The sequence below is a fragment of the Anser cygnoides genome, chromosome 1, assembly GCF_040182565.1.
Source record: "Anser cygnoides isolate HZ-2024a breed goose chromosome 1, Taihu_goose_T2T_genome, whole genome shotgun sequence".
In the NCBI taxonomy this organism is placed as follows: Eukaryota; Metazoa; Chordata; class Aves; order Anseriformes; family Anatidae; genus Anser; species Anser cygnoides.
In genome coordinates, this window is record NC_089873.1 from 53,694,180 (window position 1) to 53,714,191 (window position 20,012).

A 20,012-nucleotide genomic window follows, 5' to 3' on the forward strand; every position below is an offset into this window, starting at 1 on the left:
AACAGGAATATCTTGGGGAAGTTCAAAGTGGTAAATGAGAACATGACTGACTGCTCCTCTACATTAATAAGGCTACTCACTGGGATGATTAGACATGTCAGGCACAAATCAGACTGACTTTCTCAACTGGAATTACCTAGCATTTGGTGGCAGTGAATTAATTAGGCAGCATAGAATTAATCTGGGTTATCACCATACTAACTGGCTCTCTGGGATCCAAGGTAATACTGCAGTTTTACATGGTGTAAAGCAGATCCGTCATTCTTTTCTTGAGCTAGAGAATCAGAACCTAAAGTTTGTTTCACAGAATCACAGAACGGCCGAGGTTGGAAGAGACCTCTGAAGGTCCCTTCAAGTCCAACCCCCCTGCCGAGCAGGATCACCTAGAGCACATTGCACAGGATGGCATCCAGGCGGGTTTTGAATATCTCCAGAGAAGGAGACTCCACAACCTCTCTGGGAAACCTGTGCCAGAGCTCTGTCACGCTCACAGTAAAGAAGTGCCCGCTCAGGTTCAGCTGGAACCTCCTGTGCTTCAGTTTGTGCCCGTTGCCTCATCCTGTTGCTGGGCACAACTGAAAAGAGCCTGGCTCCATCCTCTCGACACCCTCCCCTCAGATATTTATACACATTGGTGAGGCCTCCCCTCAGTCTTCTCTCTTCCAGGCTAACCAGGCCCAGCTCTCAGTCTGTCCTGGTACGGCAGGTGCTCCAGTCCCCCAGAGCCGTTACAGTTTCAAACCTTAACTGACCAGGAAGCAATGAATAAAACTGACATTAACTTCCAAAGACAAACCGGTAACGAAACATGCTAACTGTGAACTGTAATCTCATTTTCCATGTGCCCAGACTTGTTTTGGCAGCTGTTTTAAGGGAGAAACACTACATTATTTACTGTAACACATCCAATTTCATTCGATAAAATTATAGAACAATAATGTGTAAAAGCATGCATGTTCCTAGATTTGCCCTTCTGGAAACTTAGGTACAGTTTGCCAACGAAAAATAAATTAGCAACATATGAAGCTACAATATTTCAATAACACACTAAAAATGAATGAATAATTGTAACACATTTTACCAATAATTAATTTATGTTGTCTTAAAGCTAAATGCTAAATCACAATAACCAGGAAAAATTTAAAAAATTATTCCCACTGATAACCTGACATATTATTTTCATTCTTCACTGAGATCCTACCTCCAGTTATAAAACTTTTGAGACCTGATGGAAAAAATTTTCAATAAAATCACATTCTAAAAATATTTTCCACTAAAATCCATTCTGAGCAATATATCTCAAATGGAATTGTAAAAATCAATCAAAATGTATGTCTCTCAGCATATACTAATGTGTTCTGTATTGAATTCATGGGCTGTGCACAAAGGGTTATTAATTAACATGACTTTAGAACATAGCTCATGAATAAGGAATGCACTGCCTGCAAAGTGCTGAGGTGTCTAATTGGGGAAATATACCATTGATACAAATTCGATTCTTTGTTTTATCATGTCCTATAAAATTTCTGCACAGAGGAAGGGAAGGAAATTAGAGTGAAATCTTGTTATCAAGCTAACTCTTAAATTACTGTAGCAAATGTTATCTTTTGAAGAATTAGGGCTAAATCTTACTTTCCTTTAGTCATAAAAAGTCATAATAGAGTTCATGGGAAATCTACCATTGGTTTCAGTGAAAGTACAGACTCTGACACTTGCCTTTCACTTGAGTTGTTCTTAGGAACAAAGAGTGCCATTTAACTCTGTATTACTGTAATCAGTGCTCTCATTGTTAAAGGACCAGTGAGTGGAGAAAAGAAAATCCTGAGAGTTTTAAAGCATTAAAAAGATATTATTTGAAATAAAAAAATACACAAAAAGCTATTTGAACTTTCTCTTGCTATATGTCAGGAAGATTTCAGCCTTGGACCAGAGTTCACAATAATTTCTATGCTGCTCAACTTCAATACATATAGATAAAGGAAGTGTACACAGTTTCCTTGCCTTCACAAATGTAAATTTTGAATTTGTTCTGTACAAAAGATATTTGATCACCGACACTGTTTGTCCTGAGTAAATGCTTTGGTATCCAAGCCTGCTCCCATGGAAATCAACAAAATATTGCCATTGGCTCAAATGATGATGACCCAGGACTTCACTATGTAAGTATCTATAAAGGATGTTTCAGTATTAATATCCGTTAATGTTTTCATCTATGGACATTTTGTACATAATGCTGAATGTTTGTAATTGCTGTTCTTTTCTATACAGAAAAATTACAGTTTTTAAAAGGGTATGGGCATCTTGACAAAAGCAATAATTTAAATTTCAGTGCTATTTAAATGTTTGATTTAGATGATCTTTTCTCTTTCCACATAACTAATGATTTCAATAACTGGTGTTTAGATAGATGACATTAAGCTTGATTCGTGTGATTAACCAGTACAAATTGAATGGTTATCCAAAATCACCTCTTAGATACAGTTTTTACATTTTCTGTCACTTCTTCGGTGCTGTGCTTAAGGGTAAGCACAAGGACAAAATGCTGTGTCTCAAAGTTCTTTCTTTACATGTCTTCTTTTTCTAAAGAAATTCAAATGAATTCCGTGTATTAACAAACAAGCTCAACATTACTACAGAAATGTGACTTTAAAAGAGGTGTGACTTGTAAATAGCAAAAGAGCAATTCTTTAAAGTGCTTGTTGGTCAGAAGTTTTTTACTTAAATCAAGAATCCATCTAGAGACAATCTACATGACTCTGTACCACTCTTCATATTCTCAAATTAAACCTAAAATATCTAGGAAAGTAAGAGTTTACCTTTTTAAGTTGCTTTTACTTAAAATTTTTAATCATAAACAACATAGTGACAGTTTTGGTGAAATCACCCTTATAACCTTTGTTAGTTATTAACGAGTCTGCCAATAAATAACCATTCAAGAGCTTAAAATGATAAAACTTGGTTTATATGCTGTCCATTGTGTATTTTGAGAGTTGTATTCTTTGAATTGATACCCATGCCTTTGAATATAAAAAGGTTAGCAACTGGCACATTTATCAAAGTAATGTACAGCTCATTCTACACTTTATAACATCTGTATGTCCTCTTGATGACTTCAGCCCTTCTAAGACTAACAAGTGAATTTAGGATTTATAGGTGCGAAACAGCATGGCTGCTTCTGCTGCCAGTCTTTATTCATGACTTTAATAATAGGAAGTGTAATAAACAATGTAGATTTATAACTGTACATTTTAATTATCGTTTCTGAAGGTTTATTTAATCAGGAGAGGTGATCAATGCTTCTTCTGATTTGAAATTTTTAAATTTGGTGCCAGACACTACTGAGTTATTCACTAAGCAGACAACTTTGCTCCTTTCATCAGTGATTCGTGAAAAAGTTGACAGCTTGTGTGTTAAGGCAATCTGAGCTTCAGTCTAACAATCTGATTTGTTGGCCGAGTAGATTTACTGCATCTTGATTTTCTTGATAAATTCTATGTGAAATACAATACAAGCTGCCCTAACAACATCTTTATCTACACGAAAAAATTTATATTGCTCCAGGTGGAAAGAGAAGGAGTCTCACATAAAACTGAGAATTTTGTAATGAAAAGCTAAAAGTTAGCACAGTTTTTGTATGCAGTTTTTAAATCTACAGATAAGCTGTAATAAAATTAAGAAGTGATATTTTGCTTTTGTAAAGTCTTCATTAATTTTAAACAAAGATATTAAACAATTGTATCTCATTAGCATGGGCTGTATACATGAGGAAACAGAAAGTCCTTGCTTACTATACACAGTGAATATAATTGCAAAGGCTGAAAGAGATAATTTAATTATAAACTTTAAAAAAATCAGAAAGGAAGCATAAACCAAAACCATATAAAACCATATAAAATAAATATTATGTTTATCATAGCTTTATTTCCTAGGGTGAACAGTGCATCATTTGTTGCCCTAAAAGGATTTTTTGCTTTTGAGGTACCGAGATTGTTAGGCAGGTTTAAAATCTCAACCCCCTGTTTAATTACTGAAAACTCATGGTTTCTTGTATTTTCATTGAATTAGATAATTACATTTCTTCCTATAGTTTATAAAGAATGGTTATATACTTTATAGTAACTGCAAGTCTCTGAGGTACTTTGTCCACATAATATTGCCTATGTGTCTTTTATTTGTGAGTTTTACAGATTCTGGCCAACAGCGTGCCTTATGATGTTATCTATACATACACTGTTCTTTCTGACCCAAGAACAAATGCAGCACAATTTCGATTTCTACTAAATTTCATTGGTAATCCAGAAAACATTTTTTTGATTTCCTTAGAATACACAGTTACTTGAAGTCATTTACTGTTTTGACGAGTGACAAAACTATATTTTGAAAAAGGTCCACCTGAACATAAATCACAAGACATAGTATTGTATACATATTAACAGTAGTCGATATTGACTGAAGTAGTAGTAACTACTGAAGTAGTAGTAACTGACTGAAGAAGTCCGTTAAATTGATTTCAGTAATGATATCTGGATATCTGGAAATATTTTGATGTTGGACATACCTTATGAGTTATGTTGCCTTTTAACACAAACAAAACCAAGAGCAGAGCGCCATTCTCTTGCAGATTTCATGAGCAGCATCACTGGGATGTTGAGATGAGTGTCTATTTATTCCTCTCCAGTTTGATACAGACATTGCAGACAGCCTTAAGGAAGATGTAGGTGAATGCTGGGAAGATTGGTGTAAAACAGCATGTTTTAACAGTTTGAGGCAAATCTTCATTATGTTGGATGGTTTCCTTGGAGGTTTGAGTTTAATGATGCTCTACACTGGAATTTCTGTGTAGAAAATGCCTCAGAGCTCTCCAGTCTAAAATGACTCATGTAGAGAAGTAAGATATTGTGCATAGTACTTTTAATACCCTATACCTCTCAGGGTGTCTGTTGGTTATTAATCTGTCTGATCTCCAGGAATTAATTTCAAGGCTTTAAGGGAGAAAGCAACAAGAATTATAACAGTAGTACAGCTTCCTTGAGGTATCCTGAATCTCAGAAGGATTTTACACCTTTTATTAAAGTACTCTGAAAGATAACATTGACAAAGGTAACAAACATGGATAAGCAAATTCAAAGAACTTAACTTAGGCTTATTCATCAGTTTGGAAATAAATAATTTACAGCCACCAAACTGAGTTAGTTATTTCAGATGAACATGGTGAAGGATCAGCAGCTGGATCCCAAAGAATCAGGCCATGCTCCCACTTGGAAGGAAGCATGGAAATTTGGAAAACTGCAGAATTTGAACAGATATCAAAAACTAAGGAAATTAAAGTCAAAGTTCTAAGGGTTAGGTGGCCGATTTAAATGTCTGGACAACTAACTACACTTCTGTTTTCACTTGATTACAGAAACTGAAAATTCTCCATAGTTCATCATCTAGCATCGATTACACTCCTTTCAGAGCACTAGTAATAAGTAACAAGAAGGACATGTATCAGTCCATATAAAAAGCACATGAGAAAAAGGGATTTAAAATGGCAGCTCTATGTTTTTTAAAACTGTCCTAGTATCAGTGATCTCTGGCGATATAATGACACAGTTATGGAAAGCTTTTAGGAAAAAAATACATCTGAACCAGTAAGTACTGACAGGAAAGAATACTCCAATCATCAGAAGGACACAGAGCTGCCACCAAGACAGATAAATTTCGCAAGCTTACTCTGTGCAGATTGACATATAGATTTTGAGTCTCAAGATTTTAACTCCATCATGACATAGCAAAAAGAGTTTTTACATTAAATGAATAGCTGTTGTTTTAGCAGTAAATTAATGAATAATGCCAATGAAGAAAATTTGTAATAAAGAAAAAATATTTAATTAAAAAAAAGACTTGAAGCTAAAATCGCAGAAACTAGATCAGTGCAAACTGTTTTATGGCATGATGTTCTAATGCATGAATCAGGACTGCAGAGTTAAAAAAAAAAAAAAAAAACAACAAGCAGAGTTGGAGATCTTAGAGCTACTACATATTCTTGGATATTAAGGTTCCACACATAGCCTGCATATCCTCTTGTTCTTCCATCCAAAAATAGCTTTCAGCCCTAAGAAAAATAAATAAATCACTCCAATTCTGCTACAGAATGCATAGATAGGCTGCAAACAGAATCAGGCAAGCACCTGAGGGAAAGCACATATATCCACAATTCTTTAGGGAGTATATCAAGATTCATAGCTCACTGTCACAGTGAAAGAAAATGCAGATTCTTTTCTATCAAAAGACTTCATCATATTTAAGATATTGTTTACATTATGGAAGAACTTCTGGCAATAACCACAAAGAAAAATTGTTTTATTCAATTTTATTACTGCTGGGGATTTTTCCATTATGTAAACAGTACCTCATAGGTATTCAGGCATCTCAAGCCTTGAAACAGCTTTGAGAGCAGACAGCAACTGATTTGGCTGCATGCAAACTCTTCATATAAATGTCTCGATAGTTATTATTCTAAGAAGCACATTGCCTCTGTCTTTGCCTGCATAGACTGCAAAGTGTGTGAAAAGTAATGAAAAAGCCTGAGAAGTTGCTGGGGGGACATGCAAATTTTTTCAGACCTTTTTGAATCCATGGAAAAGCATTTGGGCTAATCCTAGAGATGTGCTTGCTATTCTAAACTGTTCCAAATGTCCTCTTAAAATAGTAATAAGAATTTAACTCTGGATTTAGATAGCATTATATATATCAAAATATCACACAAAATTAACAATAGTCAGTATAACCTATGTAATTTGGTCTGTGTTCAAATTAAACCAGGCAGAGTTTGCTGAAATGACTAGTTTTTGCTACGACAGGGTACATTTAAGCACTTGCTTGCAGTGAATAACTGTGCTACCATTGTTTGGCTATCATATATGTCCAGCTTTTGCTATTTGGCCTGAAAAAAGCAGAAGAATCAATTCGTAACACAAAAAGGCAATTTAAGCCCCAAGTATTTTTTTCCAATAGCACACAAGGTTGGGATGACAAGACTAGCACTTCACTAATTATTAACACTTCACTAATTAGTCATCATGCTTTAGCAAAACATAACAGGATGAAACCTACTTTCTCACACTTTTGTTCATCTTTTTTTTTTTTAATCATTATTTACTTTAGATTGCTTTCTTATACTGTATACTATTCATTTTTTTCCTTCCAGATGCTTACAGATTAAGAAAAGATTTTTATTTTGATGCCTCTCCTGGGTAAAGAATCTACCAGCTTGTTAGTTTCCTCAGCACTCCCTATATAACAAAAAAATCTCATATATGGAAGGCCCCATTTTCTTTTCTTAGCTGTACTCCAGAGATGCTGTGAGCACCTGCAACTTCTGTTAATTTCCTTGGGTATTGCAGGTGTTCAACAGCTCTAAGGATTGAACCTACTGGGACTAAATAAATGTGAGAAGCTCATACTGGATCCATGGAGCTAACAAGGACTGAGAGTCCTAAAATAGACAGCAGTGAACTTACACTACTAAAAAAATATTTCTTCCAAGTGAATACATCAGGAGAGATGTGGTTTGTTAGAAAAATATCTTACTTCTCTTTTCTTGAATGGCTATGTTCACAAGCTCTCATTATATTTTGCAGTCTGAAAAAGATTTATTCCTACTCAGATCTGAATCTCAGTTTGATTCTATGTCTATTACTTTCACTATAAAATTTATATACAATATTTTCTGTTATTCTCATCTTCTGCCCACCAGTTGCATTCTTCCTTTTCTTCTTTAATCTGTATTTTATTATCTATTTGTTGTCCTTTTTTTTCTGTGCACTGGTAGTTAATTATGTTTTATATTCAGTGGAAAATTCTAATAAAAGCACTAGAACTTACAATAGAAACTTTTCTCTTTTTTAATTGATTGAACATCTGCAAGTTTATTGAGGCAACCCATTGAGATAAATGCATCAACAAGTAAGTTTCCCACTCATGAAGTCAGTACAACCAGGCAGAAACTGCCTAGCAAGTTTCCACTCACTTGGGCACCAAAGATTTATATTTATACCCAACACATTTGGCCCAGATAATAGCTTTCTAATAAAGCCCAAGGATTAGAGAGTGAACCCCAGCATAGGAACTGATTCTTAAATGCTGGCATCCACTGGACTAGAGCACACATGGTTTCTTGCCTGTCAGGCTAGGAACATGCCTGAAGAAAGAAGGGGTTAATATAAAACCACTCTGCAGGTATTTTTTATCTATTCTCAGAAGGTTCTAGTCTCTTCAAGGTTGCTCTATAACAAGCTGCTTCTGATGATATGAAGAACAGAGAAGTAGAAAGTCTACACACCTCTTGTCTACAGTACAGGTTAATTTTCTGTTTAAACTAAGAAATCCAGAAAAGAAAAAAGCAAGGCTAGTCTGAGACTACTGATGCCAGCCACTGGAAAAAATGATAAGTTTTATGAAAGAATGAACTTGCGATTTAAAATACCAAGAGGACAGCTATCGATAGATAATGCTTTAAATAGAAGAAATATTGACATTATTTTAAAATACTCATCACATAATATAGCTCATACCTTTTATAATAAAGCCAAATGTTCAACATTATTTAATAACTGACGTGAGGAAACAGTGGTATTTATAAAAGAGGTATGGCTCACTATTTATTTCTCATGATTCACAGAGGCATTGCATTTTTTATTTTTGCAGCTGAAAAGTAAATAGTTGGCAAACACTTCAGTATACTTGAGGAATCAATTAAAAATAGCATTGAGAAAATAGCAGTATCAGTTCAGAGCTTTCAACCTATCTGCAATTTGCTTCCACTTAAAAACATGACTATTTCTTCAGAGCAATAACTGCATAGCATCTGGGGGATTTCACAGGATCAAATAACTTCACAAGTCCTGACCAGGCAATGTTGTCCTGTAAAACGATATATGATTGAAGTACATTAAAATGTGTTTGACTTAAAAGCTAAGACACGGTAATAGGTCCACATTTTGAAATGCAAAGTCACCAAAAAAAAGATTATTCTTAATGCAAAGCAGGAAAAACACTTATCTAACAACAAAACTATTGAAAATTTGTTGTGAAAAAAGGAAACAAACAAAAAAAGGATGTATGTTAAAGTCAGTTAATTATTTCCATCACTATCAGATGACAGCTTACCAACCCCTTAATCAATAAGGGGTTTCTGCTTTTTTTTCTTCTTCTGGTTGAACAAGAGAAAAGATATTAAGGATCAAGTTCTACTTGTTTTATGCAGCACATTCTACTACTGAAGCTAATTAACTGACTTTTCAAATGAGTAGGGCCAGCTGGATCTGGTCTTCATGTTGCATATGGCTTTTATCATTTCTATTTTTTCTTCCTAGACATATTTTGTGAATCAACCAGTACAAGATTAAATCAATGGGTATATTACATTTAAAAAAGGTAAATTAGCACTAAATGCACCAAGTCTGATCTTCCATCCTGGAAATCATACAGATCTCTATGTGATTTATAACTGGTTGGCATTTGGGAAAATACATCATTATTTAAATATCTCAAATTGCCTCTCAGTAAAAATACCAGTTAGAACAAAAGCATACATTTGCTACAACTCAATTGTTCCAAGTATACTGTGGCAAAGAGGAAAGTGAATTTTTACTTATGATAAAATGGAGCTATTAAAATGAAAGGTTTATAGTGGAAGAACAGTTATTCACATGAATGAATTTAAACTTTATTTTAAAATTTTATTTTGACTGTGGCTGAGCAGAAGCTGGAAAATGCTACCATGTCTTCTGATCAAATTGTTACTTATACAAAAAGTGTTTACTGGTGTAGAAAAGGTGTGATTGATGCTTCTAAGTTAACCAGGTCAAGCTCAAAATTAGTGTTAGTAGAAACACTGTAACATAAATCATTGCAGAGTAAATATAGTAGCATTTGCTTATTAAATCCCACATCTATATTTGTAAAATATATCCAGGCTGTATGCTAGTCAAATGTACCTCAGTTGACCCATACAGTTGGAAAAAGTGTACCCTCTCTTATCATAGACCTTAATTAAGAAATGATAACAAGAACCTAATGGGACTTAACCCAAAATTTCTTTAATTATATGTTCTAAAACTTATTCTTTGTAAACTCTAGAATGTACAGTATAATGTTTGTTTAGCATTTCCAAAAATTTCTTTAATTATTAGATATCTCTATGTCATATTAAATAAGATTTGTTGCATATTTATTTTTTTTTAATTGTTTATTGACTTGTAATTACCATACAATTAAAAGAACATAAGCTTTACTGTTGCTGCTTTGGTGAAAATAAAAACATCTGCTGGGCATATGTTTATACTAAATGGAATGAATGCTTATACTTTTGCAAATATGAGAAGAATAATTCTGCAACAGAGACTTTTGGTCTGCACAGTAATAAATTGTCTGAAATAGTCTCATTTCACTGATGTAGCCTTTAGGTACCATAAAACATAATGCAAAAATACCTGCTCCTTGAGGTAGCAAAGACGATCCAGAAGTATCAAAACTTCTATGCAGGGAGCCAGCACAACCTTTAACTGAAAGAAAGATTAGATGCTGTTATGATTTGGGGAAAGTGAGCCAATACACTTCCCAATGGCTACACTTCCACAAAACAGTTCCAGGAAGGTCAATCATTTTCTAGTGGTTGTACAAATGTCACCTTGCCAATTTTCCCTGTGGGGTGGACATCTTCTAAACAGATTATATTAAAGATCAAAAATACATGGAATGCCATAAAGCTAGGAAACTACGTTACTTAGTTGGTTTTCAGGCACTGTCCAACAAGAAAATGATATTATATGAAGCAGAACAATTTTAAAGAGGGAAATAATGGATTTTAATAAAAAGAATTTTTATGAAATAACTGCATGGAGGCCAGTCTAGGTTTAAAAGGAGACTGACATTTCATTTTCCAGGGTAATAGTCCCTCTTGAAAAAGAATCTTCCATGTGTTCACTTTATTATTTTACTGACACCTAATATAGTTTTGAATAGGATATGCTCCAAAGTTTGGAAGGGGGAGCTGCTTTGTTTTTGAGATTGCATACCACAGTGTAAGACAGTCCACCTCCACATAAAACTTAACAGGGCTTTGTTCTAGACTAGCATATATATAATACAAGGTAATGGTATTAATCCTATAACTTTTACCATATTAAATGCTTCAAGCTCATTCATTCTGTGCTTGTATTTTTCATAGTAATCCATTATACAGCTGTCTGGAAGCTGCAGAGGATAAAAAAAAAAGTATCAGAGTTATTCCCGTTTTGAAATATGAAACATTTTTTTCCTAATCAAAAGTCATCCTACAAATGAAATCTGTTTTGTTTTTGAAATTAGCAATTTACTGAGGTCTATAATAGTTTTCCAACAGCAATTTCTCAGTTCTCATTTGCGATTACTGTTCTTCAGACAGCATTTTGCACTGACATGAAATACTGAGATATATTCATTATTCAGAAAGCTCTAGTCGTTCTTTAATGAACATTGCACAGCAAAATGGAGATAATATTCTCATTTCCTTTCCCATATATCTTATACCTTGCACCCCCAAGCCCAAGAGATTTATTTAAATGGACGAAGAGTGGAGAGTCTGGTGTCAGAGTATCAAGCTTAAGTCAGGACTCCTGGATGGTATTTCGCATTACAGAACCTACTGTCAGATTCTGGAAATAACTGTTTCGTTGTGTCACAAGTTACCCACCTTTGAAATAAAAGTGGGCTAATTTTGATCCAAGGCAGCTCAAGAACTTGACTAAACCAAATACCCCTTCCCCTTTCAGCCCTTAGTGGCCTCTGCACCACAGCAGGTAGCTACACCTATGACCATAACTGCTCTTCACAAAGCATTTTCTCTTGGACCACAACATTTCCCAGGCTTTGTAGGCCATGATGTCTCTACCCTTCTGATGTCCACAGTCCTGGATGCTAAAGAAGAGAGATGAGCTGTCCACTTAAGAAGCCTGTCAGAGAAATGGGAAGTAGGTCTGCAACATTATTGGTGATGTAGGCTGCTGGAAAGAGTGGGGATGAAAGAGCCTGATGTATTGGCCCGATGTATTTCAGTAATGGGTCTGCAGCACAGCTACTCTGTTGTGGTTATGGAAAGAGCCCACAGCTTAGCAGAAAAGTAATGCTACTGACAAAAGACCAGGAAATATAAAGTGTCTAATACGTTTTTGCACACATTTATTAGCAAAGTCATCTGAGAGCATGTGGCTAATCCAGTCATAAAGGAATAAAATAGCCTAAACTGGAGAATATTTCCATAATTTGTAAGTTTTCATATCAGGTATGTATTATGAACTTCATCTTATGAAGGGAAGGGAAAGAAGGGAATGAAATGACCTCACAATTATCACTAACTGTCACTGAGAAACTCTCAAAGATGGTGTATCAGATTGCTAGTAGATGCATGCCTTTCATTATAGAGCAGTCTGATCAAATTCAACCCATTGAAAAAATGTAAAGAATTTAAAAACACTAAACAGATAAGTAATGAATTTTTCAAGAACAAATCACAAGTCAGCCTGCTTGTAAGAAGGGTGGAAGGATTCATGTTAGGGAAAACCAAATGTTGTCATATATTTTGACTTCAGCAAGGGTTTTGCACCATTTCACATAACAATTTCAACACCCAATATAAGAAACAAGATTTAGATTAAAGTATTATAAAGTGCGTCAATATTGTTTGAATGACCATAACCAGAGAGTTGTTATTAATGAGTCTCCGAACAACTGAAAAGACATAGTGAGTGGAGGTCTGTTAAAAATGCAAAATGTTTTCATTAAGAACTGAGATGACAGAACAGAAACCACATTAACTAAGTCTGCAAATGTGCAACAGGAAAGCACAGGATTACTAGAATTTAAAATAATTTTCAGAAATTGGATCATTGCTTAGAAAAGTGTTTGAAGTGCTATATGGAAATGCAGGGGAGACTACACTCAGGCAGAAATAATCAGCGGTTCCCTATGAGGAACACCAAATGACAACCTGGGAGATATAGCAGATCACAAGCTGAGCAAGAGTCACAGTTGTACTACTGAAAAAAAAAAAGCAATCACTGTACTGCGACACATATGGGGGAACAGCTTGGAAGCGCAGGAAGTAATCCTTAAACCCTGCTTGGCAGTGGTAAAGCTCTAGCTGGAATGCTGTATCCATTCTGGTGCAGCAGATTTCACAGAAATAAATGAACTATTTGAAAAAAACCTAAGAGAGAAAAGAGATCAGAAATCTAGAAAATAGGACCTGTGAAGACAGATTGACAGAACTGGAACCGATGAGTCTAAAGAAGAGAAAATCAAGAGTGGGCATAATACCAGTTTTTACAAACCTGCCACCAAGAGTTAAGGAAGGTTGTTCTCTATGTCTACAGTGGGTAGGAAAAGAACTCATGAGCTTGCATTGCAGCAAAGAAAATCAGTCAAGAACTTGAAAAAAAAATATCTCTGTGAGGTTAATTCAGGACGGGGGAGGTTGTAAGCCTCCATCATGGAAAGATTTAAGAAGTTTAGACACATTTTTCAGGAATGATGCAAAATTCTAGCTCTCCCTTAAAACAAAGGGAGGGGTTAGAAGAACTTTTGTAGCCTTTGACTCCTTTTTTTTTTTTTTTTTTTTTTTAATTTAAAAAGAACTTTATTCCCAACTACAGCAGCAAGGTTGAGAAGTTGATTTGGCAGCACTAATGCACTGACTTTTTTGGTCTTGTTGATATTTTATTTTCAATAAAGCTGTGCAAATATCTAAAGAGCCAAACCAACTAAAATATATCAGTCATGAGATAAAATAGTTTATTTGACCTCTGCTCTATAAGCTTTTCATTTCAACTGAGAATTAAAAGCATTTCAGTATAATGGATTTTTGAAATTACAGGCTATTCGGATTAAAATATAAAGATCTGCATTTGTAAAAATATGAACGCTAAATCTTTCTACTTTTGCATCCTTTACATTCTCCAATTTTCAACATGAAACATTCCAATTAACTGTGAAATGTTTCACAAATAAGAAGCTGGGTCAAAAATGTCTCCTGGCTGTAGTCATATTCAAGTACTGAGCCCAAATGCTTTTGCACTCCCTCCTCACTTAACGCATTTTGATAGAATGCATCCTGCTGTCACGGATAGATTAGGTGGTACTCTAAATTGTAGCTCAGCTGAAACTTGGGTTTGTGACCCAGCTGAATATAACAGGCCAGCTGAAAAAGAGAGAAAGCGTCTGCAAAAAAATACATTGATAGAAAAGCGCATTAAAAGGAAAATGGTCCCTAGCTATGTGGTCAATTGACTGGAAGAAGATCAAAACTTGGATTATGGTGGCTTAGTTTGAAACTGCAACAGTTTGCCACCTGGCTTCAGTACTTCCTAGCCACCTAACACAATCTTCAGCTATCCCTCTGAGGTGAAGTAGGACTAAATTATTTGTTGTGTTTTCAGGAAAAGATTGGACTTACATATGTAAAGCAAGCCCCATTTAGCCACCAGAGTTGTGTGTATAACTATTCTCTGTAGAAAGTTGCCACAGATTTGTGTATATATATATATATATATATAAAATAAATACATGCACAGAACTTACATTATGATGCTGATACTATGAACTCACGGCATGAGTCAAAATGCATGAAAGAACCTAAATACAATATCATGCCATTGTCTTAATAAGACACTCAAAGATCTAGCTTATGCTACTGATATTCTAGTAAGGCTCAATGTATATGGAGCTTTTTGGGCCAGTATACCTTAGTTGATTTAGTTTCTGATCTTTACCAGGTTGTGAACAAACGTGCCTCTTTGCACTGTGATGGTGGTGCATCCCTTCTTTTAAAGTAGTTTCTTTGTGGTTTGGTGTGGTGGCTTAAATAGCCAAAACTATCAAGAGGAACTAGAGGGCAGTGAGATTCCCATTGTCCTAGTTATAACAATGCCACATGCTGGAGGTGGCACTGAGACCATACTGAGACTCATCTGTAGTGAGCACGAGGAGGCTGTCAACAGATCCTTGAGAGCAAATGAGGTGCTGCACTCCTGAGCAGACCCAAGGTATACTGGAATCTCACAAATGTGCCAATTGAGCACGCTCTGAAAACAAAACATGCAGACACAAGGTGGGTGACAACTAGAAATCCCACACTTAAAACTTCTTACTGTCCAAAATGCACACTCTCTACAGAGGAGAGCCAGATCCTAGAGATCCTGCCCACAGTCAAGCAGACGTAATGCTCTTTGCCACCTCCACGGGACTGTTTACCCCTGTGCTGGTTGCACATTTCCATGTTTCCTCTCTCTCCTTGCAGCAGCACTGTCATGAACACTAGCAAGAGTACCAGAAGCTAATAAGGCAACCCTTTTAGCAGAGCAGTGTCTTAGATCAGTTCAAAATGCTCGAGAGGCCATACCATACAACTTTTTACAATTTTTCAGTGACTAAGGTAGTTAAAATACATCTTTCTGCTTCTCAAATAATGTAATTACTGAGAAACTTTTGTTTATTTAGAATTTAATTTGAAATGCATTTCAAATAAATGCAATCTATATCATTTATAACTTATCTCATTGAAGTAAAAGTCACACTTCTTAAAATTACTCGTCAGACTAAGAAGTTATGTTACCATAACTGGGACAGTATTTTGCCTGTTTCAAAAACAATTATACTTGAAAACAGCACTATGCAGAGTATACATGCAGTGTATATTTTATACACCGTAATACAAGTGTTACCCAAGCCTTCATTCAATATTTCCCAAACTAACAAATGAACTTCACAGTTTAAGGTGTTCACTGTCATTTAAAGACCTCAACACAAAATTTGGTGGGGGGTAGACATCAAGATCCTTCACGATTATAAGAAATCTCATTTTAAAAGTCCCTCCCTTTTCTGAGTTCTGCAAAAATTCTCATTTTACTTCCAATTACAGTTATATATATTCAAGTTAGTTCATGTCTACCGATAGTTCCCCAATTCTAAGTATGTGGTTCTTCAACACTTTTAAAAATAACAGTAAAATTAAGCCATACAATATGATTCCTCCTCTTATTTTGTTTTATTTGCCAACCACATGTTATAATATTCTAATCTATCAGGTTAAGATAGGCATTTATTAGCTTCATAGCAGAACACAGCACAATGATGTTTCTAAGAGACACTGACAAATGCCAAAAAATGAGGAAGGTGTTCTTACGTGTTTTTAGCACAGCAAAAGCACCAGACACATTCTTTTCATGCTACTTTACACAGCAACTATGTGGTATACCTTCACAGTATTTAACTTTGAAGAAAGTTGCTTCTTCCAATGCAAGTTAGCAGACAGAAAAAGAAAGAAAGAAAGAAAGAAAGAAAGAAAGAAAGAAAGAAAGAAAGAAAGAAAGAAAGAAAGAGAAAGAAAGATAGATAGAAAGATAGAAAGAAAGAGAAAGAAAGAAAGGAAAGAAAGAGAAAGAAAGAAAGAGAGAGAGAAAGAAAGAAGGAAAGGAAGAAAGAAGGAAAGAAAGAGAGAGAGAACATTCACATACAACCACCAAGTTCACAGAAGACATTTCAGTGGCATTTAGCATTCCTTCAAGCATTCTACTTGAAAACAACATCGGTTTAGCCTGTTGGCATGTCATCCAGCGTGCCACATGAAAAAAACATGTATTTGCAAGTAGTAATTCTGTAGTTAAGACTCCTAGAAAGCATCTATATGCCAAGTTTTGGAAACTGAGCAACATTACATGCAGGAAATAAATTACATACTCAGACATTTGAACTTGTGAAGTATACGAAATCCCTTTGGTTAAAGAGTTCATACTGGTGCTGAAGTTAAATTTAGAAATTCATCACTCAGCTAATCCTGTGGGATAAATTTAGAGAATGCCATGCTCCTCTGGTCAAAATCTTGTAACATTACTTAATCAGAAGTTCATACAAAAAAAAAACCTTTTGCAAAATTAGAAATATATATATTAAAGGTGTAAGGACTAGAGTTCAGTCTATTATTTTAGAATGTTCTCACATGGCTGTGGAAACCTTACTTATTAAGCATTTTTCTAGGACAGATGGAACTTCCCAAATATGTTGCTTTCTGAACAGTGAAGCTTACCCTGACAAGCTCCATAAGGATGGAGGGTTTTCATCTTGTCCTGGGCTCACCTGTTCACTTAATTGCAATGTTGTTTGTCAATGACATGTACAGAGCACAATGTCTCTTCATTATATGGTTTAAAACGATGAAAAAAACACATAAAACATTCTGTTCAACATATTTTGGTACAACCATGTTCAAGTTTAATGAACTGGAAGAACATTAGAACATCTGAAACAGCAGGTACAGGAACAAACTAGGAAATATATGTGATAAATTGCAAACAGTATCTTCTGAGTAGCACAGATGTAGAAATGGGAAGGAACCTCCTCAAAGACTGCTCGCCATTACATGAGTAGAACACAGTTAGAGACTGACATCAGGCCAGCTCATGACACAGGCTGGACAGAGAGCTAACATGGGTGCGGTGCGGAGCAGCACTTCCACTTGCATGGTGGAAGGGACCATAAAGCTTGAAAAGGCTTGTCAGATAGTCCCTGGTTTGGTCTGAAAAGGGGGAAGGTATGATCTTAGGGATGGATCCCAAGAAACTCCAGAGGCGTTTCCAAACATTTTACCAGCCACACATTGTGAAGCTATCTGCAAGTTACATTTGCCACAGCATTTTCACAAAGCACTTATGTGATGGGAACTTCTAACTCTCTTAGGAGGAGTCTTTGAAAGTCCCATATTTAAGTTCTTGGCTTTGCTTCCATCTCATGATGCAGGAATCTGAACACAGCAAACTGGAACTGTTTTTGTATTCATTTTAAAAAGAGCACTGTTATCATGTAAATACATGCAAGCAAGCAGAGCATAAGTTACGTCTGCTGAAAATTTATTCAGGACTGAGCTTGATGTATTAAATATAGATTTAGCTAACATGAATATCTGGCTCATAAGAGAAGACATCTCCTTAATCCATGTTCACTCTGCCATCTGAGCAATTATAAAAAGGAAACGTATATTAAAACTGCAGTTCTGAAACAGTGACAAATCACATGAAACTTAGAATAAAAGTACATCTGTGCTCCTTCTGCAAAACCAATTATTTTTAAAATCAGCGTATCCTTATTTTATTTTAAAAATCAATAGAATCAGCTACTTTATTAGGCTTATTAAACTCAGACCTTTGACTTTCTTTGTTACTTGATATATCACTGAGAAATCACTCAGCTCAGCTACTTAGTTTTCAGGCTTTATGTGTGTGTACAGGCAAGTGTTACTGTTAGGTGTTTGCTTCATCAAATTAAAGTAAAAAGTCACATATGCATGCTCTTGTGCTAGTTTTCTTAAAAAGTATTGCCATTAAAAAAAAAAAACACTACTGCTGTATGAAACATATGTCAAATATTCACACTAACTATATAAAAACTGATCAAAGACTTTAGAAAGCAAATTTTATCTGACAAAAAATAACCAGTTACTGAACAAAATAATTAGTATAATTTCACACAAAATCTATTTTTAGTATTCTCTATACGTTTTATTACTCAAATTGAATACTATGGAGTTTGCAAAAGCACAAAGTCAATGTATCAAAAAAGAAGTCATTTAGGAATTCCAGTAGAGCTGAACTAGCAAGCCCAGTGTATTTCAGATCTCTTTTGATTTATTTAATGATAAAAATTGCAAGTGTAATTACTAGAGGATAAGGATTATTCTACAAATGAATATGTAATAATTTGAGAAAATCTTAAAAAATAAGACAATCATGTATTATTATGTATGCATTATCAATTATAAATAAACCCCAAAGTCTTGGTTATTGTAGCCAAATAAAGTACTAACACATTCATTTAATTAAATATACTTCTAAATACATAACCTTTACAGAATATATAGGATGATACTACTTGTATCTATATTTAGCTACACAGCTAAATCAAGGCTTTGAAATATTCTAACATTGCTAGACATATCAAATATCAAAGTTGTTTAAATCTCCTTAGATGATAAATGAGTTTTTCACAGGACGTGAGTTTCTTTTACTGTGTTATTAATTCAAGTGCTACTCTGATGGGTACAACACCTCACAGATGGGTCTAGTGCCCTTTCCTGATCCACCAGTTCAGATTTGACAGCTGTAAATCTTTGTGGGATGCTCTACCTGAAGCACAGGATCAGAAAAAGACAAATGGGCAGCAGCTGTTTTTAGGAAGTCTGGTCAGGGTAAAGCAAGCAGGGATAGTGGAAACTGAGCATTAACCATCTGTTTATTGTTGCAGATCTTATCTCAGACTGTTCGCCAAATAAATGACCTTTTTTTTTTTTTTTTTTTTTTTTCAGGGGGAAGAGCAGCAGGAACTTCAGGTTATGTGCAGACTGTTCAAAACTGAAGAATACCAGTCACAGGCCACCTGGAAGCTTGGATGTACAAAACCAAGTACATCTGCAACAACAAGCTCACTGACAGGCACTCTTTCATGCGTGAAGGTTTACAGTGACCCTTCCTTCAAAGTTGCTGTTGCACCTCGCCAGCACATGTGTACATCTGAAAGGGTTAAGTGATTTGTGAAATATTTTGACTAAATAACTACCTTGTATGCGATTCGCCCATAGCAGTAACTCCAGTATGCATATAGCAGGAGATGAAATCAAAGTGACTAATAGCTTTTCTTTGCAGACGCGTCAAGAGTGTTCCCAGACCTGTGTATCTTCCTGCAATTGGATGTGGCATTAAATAGTGTTTTGTCCTTAAATTAATCCTGGCCAGCTTCTGTTTGCTAAACAGCTCCACCCGCTGAGGCTCTCGCTAACAGAACAGTTGTCCTAGCTGGCCTGCAGATCCCCACGTCTCCCAGCCTTAACCTGGTAAGCCTGTAACCTTTAATCACCTTAAATCAAAGTAAGGTAAGCTCTAACAACAACATTTCAATGATTTATCCCAATAATTACAGGACACTAGGCAATTTAAGAACATTTT

General features: G+C 35.3%; 1 protein-coding gene across 2 annotated transcripts in view; it reads right to left on the reverse strand.

Moving 5' to 3' along the window:
- Positions 1-5,028: 5,028 nt before the first annotated feature.
- The window catches only part of METTL25 (methyltransferase like 25), a 68,959-nt gene continuing 53,975 nt past the window's right edge, over positions 5,029-20,012 (reverse strand). For both annotated transcript variants that reach the window (XM_066995681.1, XM_066995685.1), the window contains 3 exons: positions 11,167-11,241; positions 10,479-10,550; positions 5,029-8,907 (listed from right to left, as the gene is read on the reverse strand). In XM_066995681.1, the coding sequence (XP_066851782.1) occupies positions 8,821-8,907; positions 10,479-10,550; positions 11,167-11,241 (234 nt within the window). In that variant the 3' untranslated portion in view covers positions 5,029-8,820. The remainder of the gene's footprint in view (positions 8,908-10,478; positions 10,551-11,166; positions 11,242-20,012) is intronic.